Source organism: Melospiza melodia, chromosome 5 (genome assembly GCF_035770615.1).
Source record: "Melospiza melodia melodia isolate bMelMel2 chromosome 5, bMelMel2.pri, whole genome shotgun sequence".
Lineage (NCBI taxonomy): Eukaryota > Metazoa > Chordata > Aves > Passeriformes > Passerellidae > Melospiza > Melospiza melodia.
In genome coordinates this window covers 94,812,351-94,831,004 of record NC_086198.1, presented here as the reverse complement: position 1 = coordinate 94,831,004, position 18,654 = coordinate 94,812,351, and the positions used below count along the sequence as shown (strand labels likewise).

The 18,654-nt window shown below is 44.7% G+C and overlaps 1 protein-coding gene across 1 annotated transcript; it reads left to right on the top strand.

Moving 5' to 3' along the window:
- The first annotated feature begins 1,051 nt into the window (after positions 1-1,051).
- SUCLG1 (succinate-CoA ligase GDP/ADP-forming subunit alpha) lies at positions 1,052-17,167 on the top strand. The gene is made up of 9 exons (XM_063157892.1): positions 1,052-1,144; positions 9,766-9,869; positions 10,713-10,829; positions 11,340-11,552; positions 11,641-11,698; positions 14,388-14,471; positions 15,073-15,224; positions 15,770-15,958; positions 16,914-17,167. Exons 1-9 carry the CDS (start codon positions 1,093-1,095, stop codon positions 16,938-16,940), a joined length of 996 nt encoding a protein of 331 aa, XP_063013962.1. The 5' UTR covers positions 1,052-1,092; the 3' UTR covers positions 16,941-17,167.
- The last annotated feature ends 1,487 nt before the right edge of the window (positions 17,168-18,654 follow it).

The window sequence follows — 18,654 nt, the reverse complement described above, 5'->3', positions numbered from 1 at the left end:
GATGGCATGGGTTGGATCAGGTAACACAATGTGGTTTCTCCCAACCTGACCCATCCTGTGAGGTGATGGAGTCACAGAATCACAGAACAAGCTGAGTTGGAAGGGACCCCCAAGGACATCCCCAGAGTCACCCCCTGTGCCCAGAGCATTGTCCAAACACCCCCTGAGCTCTGCCAGGCTGGTGCTGTGCCCACGGCCCTGGGGAGCCTGGGCAGGGCCCAGCCACCCTCTGGGGCAGAACCTTTTCCTGATATCCCACACAAACCTCCCCTGGCACAGCTTCAGGCCGTTCCCTCAGTGCTGGCACTGCCACCACAGAGCAGGGATCAGCGTCTGTCCCTCCCGTTCCCCTCAGGAGGAATTTGTGACTGCACTGAGGTCTCCTCTCTGCCCCTCCAGGCTGAACAGCCCCAGTGCCCTCAGCCTCTCCTCACACGGCTTCCCCTCAGGGCCCTTCACCCTCCCCGTGCCCTCCTTTGGGCACTCTCTGACAGTTTGATGTTTTTGTTGCCTTGTGGCACCCAGAGCTGCCCCAGCACTGGAGGTGAGGCCGCCCCAGCCCCAGCAGAGCGGGACAATCCCTGCCTTGCCCGGCCGGCCATGCTGGGCCTGGTGTCCCCAGCACAGGGATGTCCCTCCTGGCTGCCAGGGCCCTGCTGGCTCACCTTCAGCTTTCCCCTGCCCAGAGCCCCAGGTCCCTTTCCCTGGCACTGCCCTCCAGCCCCGCACTCCCCCGGCTGTCCGTACACCCAGGGCTGCTCCATCCCAGGGGCAGAATGCGGCACTTTCCCTGCTGACCCTCACATGGTTGGTGATTGCCCTGCCCTCACATTTGCTGAGGTCTCTCTGCAGGGCCTCCCTGCCTTTAATGGAGTCCACAGCTCCCCGCAGTCACCGTCCCTGGCGGTGTTTGAGGCCAGACTGCCGCGTCCGTACCGGTGCCAGGCGGCGGCTTGGACTCCCTAATCCCGGAGTCCTTCCCCACCCTCGTGGCTCCCGTGCCTACAACACCCAGAAGGCCCCGCGGAGCCGCTTCCGCCGCCGGGGCGGGCCGAGCTCGGGGCCGCCGCCGCCGTCATTGCGGAGGGGACGATGTCTCGCTGCAGCCCCGCCGCCGCCCGCCTGCTCGGCCGCTTCCTCCGCCGTGAGTACCGGGACGAGCCCTCCCGGCCCCGCCGCGGGGGCCGCGGGCAGCGCCGGGGCCCGGCCGGGCCGGGCAGGGCAGGGGCCGGGCAAGGTCACGGCGGAGCGCGGCCGGGCGCGCTCGGCCCGCGGGCAGCGGGGCGGGACTGGGGCTGTGCCCGGGGGAACCCGCGCTGCCGCCGCCGCTGCTCCCGCCGCTGCTCCCGCCGCTGCTCCCGGTGCTGCTCCCGGTGCTGCTCCGGCATTGCTGCGCGCTGCGAGCGGGGCAGGATCGCCCCGCTCGGGGCAGGGGCACGCCTGGCTGCGAGGGAGCTGTTTGTAAATGGGATAGGAAGTTTCCCGTGCCGGGTGGGCGGCCGCACGTGTGGGGGCACCGGGAGGGTTTCTGGTTTTCTCGGCCTTGTAGCCCCGGAAAGGCTCCAAAGGGCAAGGGCCGGAGGGAGCCCCTGGAGCTAGGGCTGGAGGCCCTCTGGAGGGCCTTGAATTACCCTGTGGTTTCAGAACAGCGTGCTAAAGTTCCTTCTGTTGCCAAGATAAAGGTTGTAATTTCCCTTTTTGGAGATTTCGAGCAGTCTGAGACTGGTACTTCAGCTCGAAACATTTAATGTGTGTTGTTCTGAACATCACAATGGAAAATAAAATGCTTTTCTCCCTCCTTTTTTTTTTTTTTTTTTTTTTTCTTCTTTTTTTCCAGTGTGCTTTTTGTTTGGCTGCATCCTCTTGAAAAGGAGACTTATAGTGATAGAAAAAGGATAGTTGGCCTCAAAGTGAAAGAGAGTAAGTTTAGATTGGATATTAGGAAGGAATGCTTTACAGTGAGGAAACTGGAACAGGTTTCCCAGAGGAGCTGTGGCTGCCCCATCCCTGGACACGTTCAAGGCCAGGTTGATGGGGCTTGGAGCAGCCTGAGCTAGTGGAAAGTGTCCCTGCCTATGGCAAGGGGTTGGACCGAGATGATCTTTAAGGTCTTTTCCAACCCAAACCATCCTGTGAGATCAGTGTGGCTATGCCCAGGCACAAAGAAGATACTAGGAATGCAAACAGAGAAATTTGTGCATTAATGTGGTTCTTGTAGCTGAAAATGAATGAACAAACTCAAACGTTCCTCATTTGACTGCACACAGTGTGTTTTTGTCCAGTGAGGTGGTGATTTACAGGTCAGGTAATGTGATCTTACAACCCCAGGCTGGTCTGAGTGGTTCCTGTGGCACACCTCCTGTCCAGGTGGGTATCCATTCCTGCCTCTTGTTCTCCACAAGCAGGATAATGGAAAGCTATTTATGCTCTTAATTTCTGCCACTTCAGCTTTTTGAATTGGCTCCCCTGGGCCCAATAAGAATTGGTTCTGATGGAGTAGAACAGATGGGAATGTAGCACCTTCCAATTTAGTTTAATTTATACACCCAGCAAAGCTTCTCTTGAGTGCAGTTTTATGTGTTAAAACTCCACATTGTTCCCTTTACAAATAGCAGTAAGAGATTCAGGGAATAGTTATTAAAATAGTCATTTTGAGGGATAGAAAGGAAAAAGTGAAAAAAAAGAGGAAGTGGCTCAAGAAGTGTCTTTTGGCAGCTGTTGCTGAAGCCTTTTACAGAAACTCCTGCAAGATGAAATAGTTCTTCATTGGAAATCATTGGTTTGATGCTCTTTACCCTTTAAAGACTGCTGAAACCTTAAATTTGGGTTTTGTATGTACATTTTCACTAACAATTAACATCTGCTTCTCTGAGTGATTTGATATCCTGAGTGTGTCCAGTGTGTTCTGTTGCAAAAGAGATGCAAACCTTGTTTTTGTTGCTGCATTGCTGAGGGAAACATGCAGGGTGTGTATCCCTGAGGCTGAGATTGGGAAGCTGTGGAAATGCAGTATGAAATCTGTCAATAAATGGTGAGTGCTGTTCAAAGGTCAGCTCAGAGCTGGTGTATGGGCAGGATCAGGAGAGACCTGTGCTTGTCCGTACCCTTGGAGAGTTTTTGTAGGCATCTGAACTGACTGGAGAGTCAGGATTAGGGGTTCCATGTCCTGGATGTGTTAGAGAGAGAGCTTTGGAGAGCTCTTAGATTAAAAGATTACAGTAATTATGTGAGTAATCCTGGCAAAGGATTGCTGCAGAAATAACGACCCAAACTGAAGAATTCCTTAATTGTTTTTGTATCAACAGTGTGGCGGGAGGAAAGCTCAGAAGGCTTTACCTGCTCACATTCTTGGTGGAGGATACCTGGGGAAAAGCAGCTTGGCTTGCAGGAAGTACTGGATTTGTGCTGAGGAGAGACTGACTAGGAGAGAGAGATTTGTTGAAAGAACTGAAATTTCTCTGGATGTCATTTCCCACTGGTTGTAGATTTGTTTTAATGTGATGGCTGTAGTGGAGGCATTGCATCTGCCCTTTGCAGCCTGATTCATTTACTTCATTCCTCAACTCCTATTTCACGGTCACAGATCTGGGTTTCCATCATTAGCAGGAATCTGGCAAGGGGAGGGTGAGAGAAGAGAACCTGGGGGCTGATAAACAGGAATCCTGGAGTGCACAATCCCCTTACACAAAGGATATTTGGAACAATCCCTCAACAGCATGAAGGCTCCTTTGTCATCCAGGAGCACCTTCTGCTGGTGTAACTGAGAACTTGAGGGGTGAGCTGTGGCAATGGGGCTGTGCTGCTCCTCTGCACTGCCAGGAGCTCCCCAGAGCTGTTCCTCCTGTGTCTTCCTCAGGCCTCGCATTTGTTGGCAGAGGAAGGAGAGATGGTCATCAAAATGTAAATTAAACTTGTAGAAAACATTGGAAGGGGCTCTGAGGAGCAAGCTGAAGGCCCATAACTGATGGGAGATAAAGAGGGGGGGTTGGGATGTGTGTGTGGAAAAAAGACACAGCAATTTAAGTAGCACTCCTCATACAATGGAAAATAAAGTGCTTTTCTCCCTCTTTTTTTTTTCCCTCTTTCCTTTTCTCCCTTTTCTCTTCTTCCCTGAGCTTCCCCTGCACTGACCTCCATTTTCCTCACGTACATTGGAGCTCCAATGTGATTTCTAAGGCTTTCTTCTTTCCCTACATAGGTTATAGAAAAGAAAAGGAGTATCTTCCATCATCTCCAAGTTCTGTGGCTATTTCAAGGAGCAGTAGAGGAAGAATTTCACTTATTCTTCTTTCCTTAAATAGGTAATAGAAAAGAAAGGGAATCTCTTCCTTCATCTCCAAGTTCTGTGGGTATTTCAAGGAGTAAAAGAGGAAGAATTTCAGTCTTCTGGCAATGTAGGTGTCAGCTCAGGCCTTTGTGGAGAGCAATCTGCTGTTTCACCTTCCTCTTATACTGGGCTTGTTTCATGAGCAGCCTCAGATGCTATCTCAGCTTCCAAATTTCCTTTTTTTTTGTTTGGGGTAAATATGGGTAAGAAGGAGACACTTTGATTGGATTTGTGTCCATAGGAAATCTTACAAGAAGTCCTGATAATAGGAAGTTTTGAGCTTTGTATGTTTTGGGTGAAGAAGAGATTCACCCTTTAGTTTCTGTGCTGTCACCTGGTTTGCACAACCCAAATAGAGAAGGGCTTGGACTGGATGACCTCTAAAGGTCCCTTCCAACCCAAACTATTCTGTGATTCCCTGAAATCCAGCTTGGGTTGCATTGTTTTAAATTACATTTGTGCCTGAGACAAATGACATTTGTGCATTGTGTTGCTGCTCAAGGAGGGCTTGAAAGCTCAGTGTAAATGGTATTTAAATACCCTGTGTGCTTTAACATACCTTGTAAATGGATCACTTTTCTTTTTAACATGTAAATTCCTGTTTGGACTCCATGATAAATAATAAGAGTATTTTTCTAGAAAGCCTTGTTAACTGTAATGCACATGTGAGCTTTAAGTCCTGCTAGAGCCTTGGGATTGTGAGATTTTTTTTCCTGAGAGGTAAATGAGGTGGCTTTTCCAGTTATTTGTACTGCAGTGAGTTCTGCTCTTGGCTGGGGCCTCGTTGCCTGGAAATGCCAGAGGAGCCAGCAGCAGTGTGTGGTGTTGGAGGGACTCTGTCCCTGAGTTTCTAATGAGGTTTCTTGACTCTAAAACAGCTGGTGTTCCACATACAGGCTTATGCCCCACAGCTAAATTTAGATACTGCTTTTCAAATCTCCCCTGAGACAGCAGGGGTTGGGTACTTGAGCACTTCTCATAACTGTGTTTCTGTACAATGGACCAAAGTAGGCTCTTGCCACAGTACTCACATCTCACTTTTTAGCTAACTAGAAATTAAAGTACTGAAAAGCCAAAACAAATAATCTTATTATTTGTATAATTTTATTTTAAACCACAAACTGAGCAGGGGTGGGGCAGAAATGAACATTGTGCCTGGGAAAGATTGTCCAGTCTCTTTTTTTATTTTTAATACATTTTGTTAAAGGTCTGTTACAGGCCTTTGTTGGACATGGAGTTCTAATGTTATCTTAGAACTCTGACTTGACAAAATGTAACATTTTCCCTGTGCTTTTGGGAAGAGTTGGATTTGATAAGAATTGTCCTCATGCTCTAAGACTTCATCTGGAGCCTTCACCTTTGGCCTGTAATTTAGATGTGAGCATTAAAATAGCATCACCAATGGGTTTGGCCTTTCTAGTTCACAGCTGAAGAGCATTTTTAATTTTTTTTTTCCTCCAGTCTTCATGAAGCAGCATGCATTTCCACCTAAGCACCCAGTAGTTTTGGTAGTAAAATCAATTGTCTGGACTGGTTTGGAAGTTGTGAAGCAGGTCCTGGGTGGAAGTTGAGACTTGGCTTCTATTTCTGGCTCATACCTGCTGTGAACTTGGGCATGCCATTCCCACTTTCCACCTGTTTCCTTCTCATCTTGTATCTGTCTCAACCCTTGGGATTGCCAGCTGCTGGCACCCAGGGCTTGCTGTTTGTGCCACGTGGGGCAGGAGCTCATCCTGACCCATGGCCCTGCTGCTCCCCCTCTGCTGATACCTGGGGCACGCCTTGCTGCAGCAGGCAGGGCAGGAGCACAGGCACACAGCTGTATCACAAGCACAGAGCCGTATGAAGCCATTTGAAAAACCCCAGAAACTCAGGCTTATCCAGCCCAGAGACTGCCAGGTGATTTTTAGGGTTTTTGTCCATAAATCGCTTCAGAAATATATTGCTCTCCAGACACCTGCCCATGCCAAGCTGCCTGCCTGTGGAGACAGCAAAGGGCTCAAATCCATAGCCAGGATTTTGGAACCTTTCTCTGAAGGAAGGCCATACAGTAATGGAAGAAGCACATGGTTTTCAATGGTAAATCCATACAAAGCTTAAACTTTAAGCTGCTGTGTAGATATCAGTGCCTAAAGTTTTTTTTTTTTTTTTTTTGGATTATTTAGAAAATGCTCAAAAGCTTTTCATCCTTCAAAAATATATTAATGCTGCCTTCTGAAAATGGAGGATTGGCAAACTTGAGCTTTCAGAAACATTCTTGTGCAATGTTACAAATATCTGAGAATAGATCTGGAATGAGCAGTTGAACTGGGAGTGTGTAACTGCTGTAAGGTCTAGAGAAATATTTGTCAGTTTGTCAGCACACACAAAGAGAGTGTGGAGTCTCCCTCACTGGGGGTACTGAGGAACCATCTGGACAATCCTGTGCAATGTGCTGTGGGATGACCCTGCTTGAGCAGGGAGGCTGGACCAGCTGACCCACTGTAATTCCTTCCAGCCTGACCCATTCTGTGATTTTTATTTTTTCCAAAGTACTGAAATTGCTCAGTGGCAATAGGTGGCCAGCAAGCATCCATCCCTCTCTTACTTTGCAGGTGGATTTGTCAGTGTTTGGGCACAGGATTTGTAGAACTTAGATCTGAGTCAGTTTGTGTTGCCTGTTTGTTCTTTCCCCTTGCAGGCCCATTTCCAAACAGTCATTGCCATTCTCCTGGGAGCCTGGAGTGTTCTCCCCAAGGCCTCACTAGGGGTAAGGACTGTAACAGCTCCTTCTCAAGGGGAATCATCCTCTGCTGTGCTCAGGGTCGGGTGTCACCAGGCACATCTTGTGCCAGTGAGGGATTGCCTGAATGGCTGGGCTCAGGCAGATAATTCCCTGCTCTCCTGACCAGCATTCCAGCTGTTCCTGGTTTTGTTTTGCCTCTCCTTTGCTGGAGGCAGGCTGCTCCTCGCCAGATGTGTCTTTGAGCCCTGCCTAGGAAGACCAAGTCCTCAGCCTAGGACAAAGACCATCCTGTGCTGTCTTCTGTAGCAGTGGCTTCTCTCTCCCACAGCCAGCCTGGTAGCCTTGTTCATTAAATCTCAGCCTTAGATATATTCTCATAAAATCATAGAATCACAAAATTCTTTGGCTCAGAAGGTGACCTTGAAGATCATCTTGTTCTCACCCCCCTGCCATGGGCAGGGACACCTTCCACTAGACCAGGTTGCTGCAAGCCCCATCCAGCCTGGCCTGAAGCACTCCAGGGATGGGGCAGCCACAGCTCTGGACAGCCTGTGCCAGGGCCTCACCACCCTCACAGTACAGTTTTTTTTTTCCTAATACCAATTTAAATGTTCTCTCTTTCACTTTGAAGCCATTTCCCCTTGTCCTGTCATTACATGCCCTTGTCAATAGTCTTGTTCCATCTTTCCTCTAAGTTCCCTTCAGGTACTGGAGGGAATGGAGTCACCCCAAAGGCTTCTCTTTTCTGGGCTGAGCAATCCCAATTCTCTCAGCCTTTCCTCCCAGCATCCTCATAGCTCCATCCCTCTCATCAGCTTCGTGCCCTCCTGTGGATTGACTCCAGCAGCTCCTCATCCTCCCTGTGCTGGTCCAGAGCTGGACACAGCCCTGCAGGTGGGGTCTCACCTGAGTGGGGCAGAGGGGCAGACCCCCCTCACCCTGCCTGTGCTGTTTTGGATGCAGCCCAGGAAATAATTGGCTTTTTTATGGCTTTTCCTAAGGATTTCACATGGATTTTGTCTGTCACTGCTTCGTATTTGCTGGCATCACAAGTTCTGCAGCAGTATTTGGGCTGATTTAGGTTAAAACCTGCAGGTCACTAAACTCAAGTCCACTTTTGCCACTTTGCTCACAAGTTTGCTGCATCCTTGTCTGTTCCTTTCTGTATGGAGTTTTACTTTGTGTCTGTGTGAAGTGGAGGATTTGCTGCAGCTCCTTAGAGAGCAGCAGAAGGTGGCTGGAGTTAAACCCTGGCTTTGCCAGCACTTTCCAAGAACAGAGTAAGGACTTCATGTTTAGCAGTAGCACTGATGTGTGTAGGCTGCTTCTGGCATGGTTTGGTTTTTCTGCTCGCTCCTTTGAATACAACTGAAGCATAAAAGCAGTGTAGCACTAAACTTTAGTTGGCAAGACAGAACTATGAAGCTCTGATGGAAATATGTGTGTATATGGATCTTAAAAAGTTTCTGAATATTTACTAACTCATAGAAATTCTGTTACTATAATAATTTAATAATGCATCTTAATAAAATCTGTGCATTATCATAAAGATACTTTGTTTCTTTCTCCTTAAAAGCTTTTACTGTCTTCCTAAAAATAGAAAAAATTCCCTTGTTCAGATGTGCCTGAGTATGTATATGGAATATTTTGGGGACCATGATTCAGGATCTGTTACTTTGATTTCAGCTGCACTATTTACTTCCTTAAGTCTTAGTTGCTGAAGTTTTAAAAGAGCTAAAGGAGTAAATAGTAACATATTGATGTATGCACTGGAGATCTTGTATTAGAATTGTGCCTTCCCAGGGTCACTCTGTGTGTAAATTCAGGTTTTTATGTCAAACACTTGCAGGGAATAATTTGGTTCTGATCCCCTCAAAACTGTGGTGTGTGAAAAAGCATATGGCAATAAATGTAGGTGTGCATCCTATTTATACCAGAAGCATTTTCTTCTCATCTCAAGCTTTTTTCTGTGGTAACATTCTGTGCATTTGCTGTCATCATTCCTTCTCCTTCAGCACAGATGCAGTCATTCCCCTCAGCTTTTTGTTGCCAGCACACTCTGTGCTCTTTTTCCACAATTGTGTTGTCTTGTTTTCTTCTCTCAGCACCAGAACTGTGAGAACTAAATTGAAAATCACTCTAGTGGAGTATCTGGAGAGCTGTGTTTCCTTTCGAGCCCAAATGTGATGCCATAGCTAGGAATCTGTTGGGAAAAGATCTCTTGCTGTCTTACATAGCATCAGGTTTTTCTGGGCTGAGGGACCCTCGAGCTCCTCAGTGTCTCTCATTGTCTGCTCTGGACTCTGCTCTGTTCCCAGTCACATAGTACCAGGACTGTAACATCCTCAGGATTTTGGCTCTGCTTTGTCACTTTGCAGAATGACTGAGAAGATAAAAACGTGTTTGTTTGCAAATAAAAGCAGTACTTAAGAAATTATTTCTGTCTGTCAGGAGGAATCCTGATATTGAGTACTCAAATGAGAAACTTCTCCTAATTTCTAGTAAATGGAGTAATTGGCATAATAGGTGAGCTACAGGTGTTTAATGTCTTAGCCTGACAAGCACTGAATGAGGCTTCTGAAAACATGAGCTGCTCATGATTTTTTGATACAAGCATTGATTGCTATGCACTTACTTGGTAGGACATTTTTTGACTCAGAGTCTACCAGAGGAGTGGATTAATGGTTTGTCCTCTCTTCTCTTTTTTCTCCAGTTCCACAGAATGGAGTCCGACACTGCTCCTACTCAGCATCCAGGAAAAACCTGTATGTTAACAAGAACACAAAGGTCATCTGTCAGGGTTTTACAGGCAAACAGGTATGTCTAGAAGTTATTCTTTCTATCAGCCTTTCAGTCAGAAAGTTAATTGCTCAGGAAGTATAGTTATATATGAAATGGATTATCTACTGCCTTTGTCTGAGTTGATAGGTTTCCTTCACCATCAGGAAGGTCCCTTCAGCACTGTAGTTTACAGTTTACTACACTGTAGTTTCTTTGGCCCAAATACTTGTGCACAAGCTTGAAAGTTAATTTTGAGTCACCTCTATTATAGTGGTTTTCATTTTTGTTTTTCATATTGTATAGAGCTGAAAGGGTTTCTTTGTAAAAGGCTATTTGCAAAAAAACTGCAAAAATCTGCCCATTTTCAAAGTGCTTCTTTCACAAATGCATGTCAATATCAATGCCTATAAACTAAATTTCTGATTTTATTTCAGGATATTTAATAATTTTCACAGATTCACTGTTTTACACATTTGCAGGCAGAGAAGGCTGCTTTTGTAAAACTATGAGCTAGTCATGGATGAGCATGCTAATTTCTATTTCACTGTAGTGTTTGTCATCTGCCAGACTTGATGTGGGAAAGAAACTCTGTCTGCAGGTGTGTTAGCAGCACACAACAGAATACCCTTGAGCATGAAACTACAGTCCTATGATTGAAAAACAAAAAGAACATATTAGCATATTCCCAATGCATTTAAAACATGTGGATGCACTCTCCAAAATATCTGATTATATATATGTGTGTACTGAAAACTTCCCTTCTTATTGCAAATTTCAGTGACATAAATTGCCTTCAGAATTATAGATAGCATCAAACTTTTTGGTTAAGTTTATTTGCTGTTATGTGCCTTCTAACTTTACTTATTTTCTCTCTCATAGGGCACCTTTCACAGCCAGCAGGCATTGGACTATGGCACCAATCTAGTTGGAGGAATTTCTCCAGGGAAAGGGGGAAAAACTCATCTAGGTCTGCCTGTGTTTAATTCTGTGAAGGAGGTAATTTGCAGCAGTGACGGGAGAGCACAGAGTTTAAAGCTGAAGGGCTCCTTATTTCATTGCTCACAATATTTGAGCCATGGATGTCCCTGGGCACAGAGTGAAACAGAAGCCTTGTAAAAGAGGGAGCATTCAGGGTGCCCAGGCACCAGTTTGGCTTCCACTGTGAAGTTCACAGAGCCTGGCTACACTTGCTTTATGAATGCAGCTGGTTTCTGATTGATTCTGCTGTGCATGATGAATTTTTAGCAAACTGTTTTGTAAGAGTATTCATGATGGTGATGACGGGGCAGATCCTTCCCAGACAGTGGTCAGTTCTCAGCTCCCTGGTTATGCTCCATCTTCAGGGAATTTAACACTTGCTTAGGTTATAATTGAGGTATACATATCCTTAATTCATGCCTCATGGCTGTATTTTAAACACCTGGATGCCAGTTTCTCTTCAGCTTGTTGTCGATTTCTCCTCAGCCCCGCTAAACGCCCGACGCGTTGTTCTCGTGTCCCTTGCAGGCCAAAGAACAAACGGGTGCTTCAGCCACTGTCATCTACGTCCCTCCCCCGTTTGCTGCTGCTGCCATCAACGAGGCCATCGATGCAGAGATGCCCCTGGTGGTGTGCATCACCGAGGGCATCCCCCAGCAGGACATGGTGCGCGTCAAGCACCGCCTGCTGCGGCAGGACAAGACCCGCCTGGTGGGCCCCAACTGCCCCGGCGTCATCAATGTGAGTGAGCTCTGCCCTTGGGCCAAGGCTCAGCTCTTCCTAGTGCTGCTTTCAATGGTCCATCTGACTTCTCCCACTCTTTCCTTAGCCTGGAGAATGTAAAATTGGTATCATGCCTGGTCACATTCACAAGAAAGGAAGAATTGGTGAGTTTTTGAATATTTATGCGTCATCTAAAACATGAGTTTGGTGCTTTAGTCTTTTTCCTCGTGAGGCAAGGCACATCATGCCCTGGAGAGAGTTTATAACACTGTGGGACAGCTTGTTGTGATGGTGTTTGCAGGGGTCTTAGAATGAGGGAAGAGATGAGGATTTGACTCCGTGTTTCAGAAGGCTGATTTATTATTTTATGATATATATTATATTAAAACTATACTAAAAGAATAGAAGAAAGGGTTTCCTCAGAAGGCTGGCTAAGAATAGAAAAAGAAGAAATGATAACAAAAGCTTGTGTCCTGGACAGAGAGTCTGAGCCAGCTGACTGTGATTGGCCATTAATTAGCAACAACCACATGAGACCAATCCCAGATGCACCTGTTGCATTCCACAGCAGCAGATAATCAATGTTTACATTTTGTTCCTGAGGCCTCTCAGCTTCTCAGGAGAAAAAATCCTAAGAAAAGGATTTTTCAGAAAATATCATGGCTACAGCTTGTCTGTCCTCAGTTTGTACATGAATTTTAGCATTATCAATCCTGAAGGCCCACATCAGGAATTTTTCCATAGTAGACACTGGGTGCTGATGGTGGAGGCAAAGCAGTTGGAAATTCCTGTAGGTAATGTGATTGACTGGTGTCTTCAAAGGAAACTTGAGGAAACTTCCATTTTTCTTGGAATTGGAGAGCATTAAGCTCTCCAACATTATTCCTTCCAACAGCTTGGCTGCTTGGGACTGGGATCCTGCTCTTGTGGTGATCTCAGTACTACACCAAAGAGAAGAGACTACAGAGAAGTTTATACATAATTTAGACAACTATGAAACCATCACAAGTGGAAGTGTCAAATATACCCAATATTCAGGCAGTGTGCTAAAGGGCAGGAAGGCAGTGACTTGTTCAACGTTAATCACACTCCCTGTGTGTAATGAGTTACACACCTTGTTACATGCAAGTCTCTTGTCCTGATTCTGTCAGCTCCTTGTTGTAAACTATAGATACAACAACTTGATTTTTTTTATTTTCAAATAATGCAGTTCAGGAGCTGTAGAGAAATTTCTTCTGAAATGTCCACTTGTACTTAGAGCTTCAGAAACATTGCTGTAGACAGCACATACTGCTGTTGCCTGTCAGCAAGGTAACCAGTTTCACTTGTGCACAGTAGTACCCTTTGCAGCATTACCTTCTTTTGGGGTGGAAAATGTGTTTATTGTGGGAAAGCCTGTTCAGTGCTGTTGAACTACAGGGACTCAGTGCATTTTTTTAGCATGAGGAGCTCCCTCTGCTATGTAATCACTTCTGGCTTGAGACTAGACTGCGCCTAAGGAATGCTCCAAGGTGTGTTAGCACTCATGTTCCACCTCCAACTTTCACAAGTACTCATAAACCTGGAATTGAAAAATCAAATGGTTGCAATTATGCCCTTTGTAAAAATCACTGAGACATTGCTCTATGGCTGTCAAGGGGAACATCAGCCATTGTTGCTCTGAGCTCCCTTCTGAATCAAAGTTCTGTTCTGATTTTCTAAATATGCACAAGAAATGTGTTGCAGCCACAAGTTATTAGAATCTGAATGCAAGGCACATCAAGTGCAAAAGAATATTTAACATCTTGAATCCAGTAGCTCTGCCATTGCTGGAAATGTTTTCATTGGTGATCCAAGAATCAAGGAATAAAAATGTGGATTTGCCACCCTCCCAGTTTCATCTAACGTGTGACCTTTGGTGATGTGCTCCCCAGCTTTCTCTTACTGTGAGGCGTCCAATAATCATCTGAATATTCTGTGATGCAAGGTACAAAAATAGCCACAGTCTTTGGACTTTCAGCTGTAGCTTCTGTGAGGCAATCTGATCTTAGTGGTAAACAGGGAGGCCTTTTCAAACATAGCAAGGAAAAAACCCTGTGCTAGAACACGTCTGAGCTGGCCAGCAGTATAAATAGTTGATAAAACTAAGGTTCCTAGTCTAGTGGTGTATTTCCTCCTTTGTTCATGCAATGTGTGTGTTATATTCCTTGTTATATGGCTTGAAGTAGATGGAAGATGGTGTCTGTTTTTCCTGAAAACCTTTTCTTTTGTAGTACTAACAGAAGTCTCAACTTGAAAAAATGAACAAAAAGCCATGCAAATGTTTTGCCCCTGCTCATGTTACCTTCCATCCTGAATTTAAAACTGGGTCTCTTGTGATATTGTAATGTAAATGCCAGGTGTGTTGTGTAGAGAAGCAACAAATACCTTAATAGTGATAACTTGCATTTGTGCAGCATTTTCCTGTTCTGGAAGATCTCTTGTGTGCCTGGCCATACTGGGGATGTGATAAATAGAATTATTTTGTTAATTGTTCAGCTGCAGCTCTGTTTCAAGACAGTGCATCAGCTACTCACATACAAGATAAGAAGTATTTTCTTTTATTTGCTTTTCAGTTTTCTTTCCTGGTAAGGCTTTATCATGACAAAAATGTTATTTACGTTCTGGGCAGCTTTAGTCCATTGAGAGTTAAGTGTCAAAAGGTGAAAACCAAGAAATAGTACAGAAAGAATCTTACAGAGTGTTTTGGCAAGGCCAGCTGGAAAATCTGGAATCTCATGTTGTTTACTGAGGTGATTTTCATTACTAAAAGAACAACTGCCCCTAGTGATGTGCTGTGTTAGTGGTGAGTTTGTCTTCTTTTCTTTCCTCAAGGTATTGTGTCAAGATCTGGAACCCTGACGTACGAAGCTGTTCATCAGACAACACAAGTTGGGTTGGGGCAGTCTTTTTGTGTTGGTAGGTTCCCTCAGAATCAGCCTCTTGGACCCAGACTAATCTGCTTTTCCTTCACAAATATAAATCCACAGTAATTCCTTTTTGCAAGTGTAGAATTTGCTGAATGGCAGTTGTGTTGAGAAGTGAGATCCCTATGTACTGTGAAGTGTTATCATTTCCACATCAAGTTAATAAAAGCCTTAAAACCAGCTTTGAACAGAGAACTGCCAGCAAATGTGATGTGCATTTGGAAACAGACTGTCCCAAGAAGTTTAGTTATCAAAGATTAGGGCATTCTTAGACATTTAATTGGGTGTGTTAAGTGAATTAGTTTTCGTACACCAAAATCCTGGAGCTGGCATCTTGGTCCTGCTGTGTGCATAACATTTTGTTTATGGTTTGAAAGGTGAACACTCAGATATCAAAGCTTTGTGTGAATTGTGGGGGAGGTATTTGGAGCAGGAATTTGGCATGCTCTGACTTGGGTACAGCCTTCAGAGCTGCCTGTCTTACGAGCCTGTGGGAATACTCCTCATGCTGAAATTTAGTTCTAAATTCTATTCTAAGTGCAATATCTTTATCCTGAGTTACTCTTTTCTTGTGGTTTTAATATTTTTTGTAGGTATTGGAGGTGATCCCTTCAATGGCACTAATTTTATTGACTGCCTTGATGTCTTCCTGAAGGATCCTCACACTGAGGGGATCATATTGATTGGGGAGATTGGAGGAAATGCTGAAGAAGATGCAGCAGCATTTTTAAAAGAAAATAATTCTGTAAGTCTTAAAACACCTTGTTTCCAGACACTTTCATAGTTAGCCAGCTTCTTTTGCCTCATCAATGAAAACTCATTTCAGTCTCTCATCTCTAATTACAAAAACCACAAACAGTCATGGGTTTTTTAAAGAAAAAGAGTTGGAATTAAGAGTGTTGGCAAGGTTGGACTCAATGATCTTAGGGGTCTTTCCAAGCATATTCTATGGTTCTGTGAAGGGGAGAGCATTGTCCACTTTGGAATTTTATTCCTGTAACAATATTCACAGTGTTTTGTTTTTTTTTGTAATATGCTTGGGTCTGTAGAAAGACTTAAAGTTCCTGTTTGCTTCTGGTTTATGATGATTATCAGGAGAGGAAGTACTTCACATTTCTTTGTGCTGTGTGAGCTGTGTAATAACTTTGCCCGGCGAGTTGGTATTTAAACAAAAAAATGAACAATTTAAATAAGAAACAAACAAAATAAAGATGAACAAAATGAGCAATTTGCCACCTGGAACTGCCTTTCCTCTCACCCTCCTCCACATAACACGTTTATCTGTTTCAGGGCCCCAATGCCAAGCCAGTGGTGTCCTTCATAGCTGGCCTGACGGCTCCTCCGGGCCGGCGGATGGGCCACGCTGGAGCCATCATTGCTGGGGGCAAGGGGGGAGCCAAGGAGAAGATTGCAGCCCTGCAGAGTGCAGGGGTTGTGGTCAGCATGTCCCCTGCTCAGCTGGGCACCACCATCTACAAGGTTGGTTCCTCTGGCGTTGGCTCATCTAGAGCAGGAAGTCCCTTCTGAGGGAATGTGAGCTGGGAGTCCATCTCTTACCCAGACACTGCTGCTCTCAGCTTGCTTAAAAATAAAAACTCTCTTGGCTGGACAAGCTGAAATTATTACATAAAGATATCTGCACACAGTTTTATTTAATATTGTTTTATAGAAAAGTAAACATAGCAAAATAGAGATTACATTCTGTTTCAAATGTAGCTACTTGTCGAAATTGTTTTCTGGGTGCAAAGAGTCTGAATTAATGTAAAATATGAGAACATTATTTCTAAATAGGGTATTGAAGGAAGAAGAGCCTTGGCATATAATTCAGAGTTATGGTTGAATATATGCTGCTGAAAAACTGAGGTGTGGAATTAGGATTATTTGCATTTTACTTAATTCATATCCAAAAAAGGGGATTGCTTCACAGCTAGAGGAGATGCATAATTCAGCTCTGTTAGGTATTTTTTGTTTCCTGTGGTGACTGTATAGTACAGCATCTCCACAGGTTGCTGTGGGATTCTTCCCTTCTTTTGTTGTGCTTTTTCTTTACTGAAATGAAAGTCTTGATTTTGTTGCTTCCCTGGCTTGAGTCCTTTAGTGTAAGGATTCTGCTGCAGTTCTGATGCAGAATTGGTGTTTTTCAAGCCTGTTATGCTGTTTCTGGGAGCAAATGGTTCCTTGACAGTATTACAGTCTGGCAGTGACTGCAGTCTGGCTTTCCAGAGCTGGCTTGTTAATGTGAGGTGGGAGAATGCTCAGTTTCCTTTCCCCCTAACTTGCACACTTTATGCTTTTTATATTTTAATTTTTAATACCAATTTTTAATTCTTAACATCACGTTTCCTAAGATACACACAAAGTAATTTGAAATAGAAAAGAATAATAGAAGCATTTTCTGGTTTCCCTGCTGGTAACATCTGTGTGCTCTTTGCAGGAGTTTGAGAAAAGGAAATTGCTGTAAGAGAAGACACTTTGGAATACTTTCTCCAAAACACCAGTGCAGCACCCGGCCTCCGCTTATCTTTTGTCTGCTAATCTTCAGTTGCCCCAATGTCTTGACATTGGTCAATGAATTTGACTGGGAAGCCAGAAACCTCCTGGCTGAACCTGTTTTGGTGTCTCCTTGTTTCAGACATTGTCACCCTGTTGTAAATCACAGCAAATTAATAAACCTACTACTAAATCTGATCCATCCTTTGAATTCCTGAAGCAGAGCCGTTTCTTCGGTCGTCATAAACAAAATCTTTTGTAACTTAAGCACTGCCCCTTTTTAAGGTGAAGCTGCTTGTAGGGCTGCTTTTAAGGATCAAGGCACTGACTTTATGCACATAGCACACTGGTTTATTTTTAAGAAGTGCAGTCCTGCTTGTTGGTTGCTGGCCAGTACCTTTGAACAATAGGCCAAAGTTTCCGTCCATTAAACCAAAGCTGCTGGATCTGGAGGGATTGGTGCTGATCCACGTAGCTGGAGATGCCTGAGGTCCAGACTTTCTCTTCAAGGCTGATCAGCCATGCACAGTGCAGTCCTCTACTGCCAAGGAGTTCTGTTTGTTGTGTATAAAATGGAATTGTTACTGATAAAAATTAATATAATTTCACATGCAAAATATATATTCAAAATTGTCTGTAACTATTAAGATGATTTGGTCTTTAGCTGACTTTACCCTGATTTCCATTTTATCTTAACTAGCATTGCACTGCTTGTATTCTGAAATGCAAATAACAATGGGACATAGAGAACAATTATTATTCTCTAGAAAAGAACATAATAAGGTAACTTTCTTGTTAACCACTCCCAGCACTGTAATGGATACCCCTTTTTTTTTTTTACTGTGGATATAGCCCAAGTATTGTGCCTATAAATGTTGCAAGTTTCATCAGGATGGATTAAACCTCAGATTGCTTTATGTAGAGAACTGAAAGTTCATGTAAGCTGGCACTTGTTTAAAGCTAACCTTGTGTCCCATAAAGGTGCTGTTACGAAAACCTGCGTTGTTATTTATTTAAAACTGTTCTTGGTTTTCCTACTCAAATAAATCCCTGTGGAATTTCTCTTCCTGAAGCAAGCAGGTTGTGTCACTACTGACATTTGCAGCTCCTAGAGCTAAGCCCTGGTGAAGTGCATGAGGGACAGGTCACATCTCTGCACACTAAAGGTTAATCATGCACTTGATGTGCGGTCTGGCACCAGCCAGGTGCTCCAGCTCTGGGACACAGGTGCTGCATTGTTCACCTGGGCAAGATGTACTGGAATGAACCTGGCACCCTGTCACTGGGCAGCTGAAAGCAGCATGGAGCAGTACATCATTTGGTGGAGCCTGTGACAGCAGAGAAGGGCTTTTTTACTAGATATCCTCAGTTTGTTGGTGGTGCTTGTTTTAATTGGAGCAGAATGACTGATGGGTGCCCCTTAGAGACACAGCACTGCTAAATTGTCTCAGTCTGTGCAAGAGTGCAGTTCCTCAGCACTGAGTGTCAGGGAACTGCAGGCATTCTTGTGAGCCTGATAATCAGAGTAACTCGTGGCAGTGCTCTGTGATGAACTGCCTGAATTCATCCCTGTAGCAGGTGCTCCTCCAGGACAGCTGAGGTGGAGGGAGTTTCCTGCTCGGGACTGCTCCTTTAGAGGCACCAGCTATTTTAGAAGACAGCTATACACTCCCATGATTGCTGCA

Coding starts and splice junctions, on each gene's coding strand:
- SUCLG1 (XM_063157892.1), top strand. CDS start 1,093: ATGTCTCGCTGCAGCCCCGCCGCCGCCCGCCTGCTCGGCCGCTTCCTC. Junction 1,145..9,765: donor GCTCGGCCGCTTCCTCCGCC/GTGAGTACCGGG, acceptor TTTTTTCTCCAG/TTCCACAGAATGGAGTCCGA. Junction 15,225..15,769: donor TTTTAAAAGAAAATAATTCT/GTAAGTCTTAAA, acceptor TATCTGTTTCAG/GGCCCCAATGCCAAGCCAGT.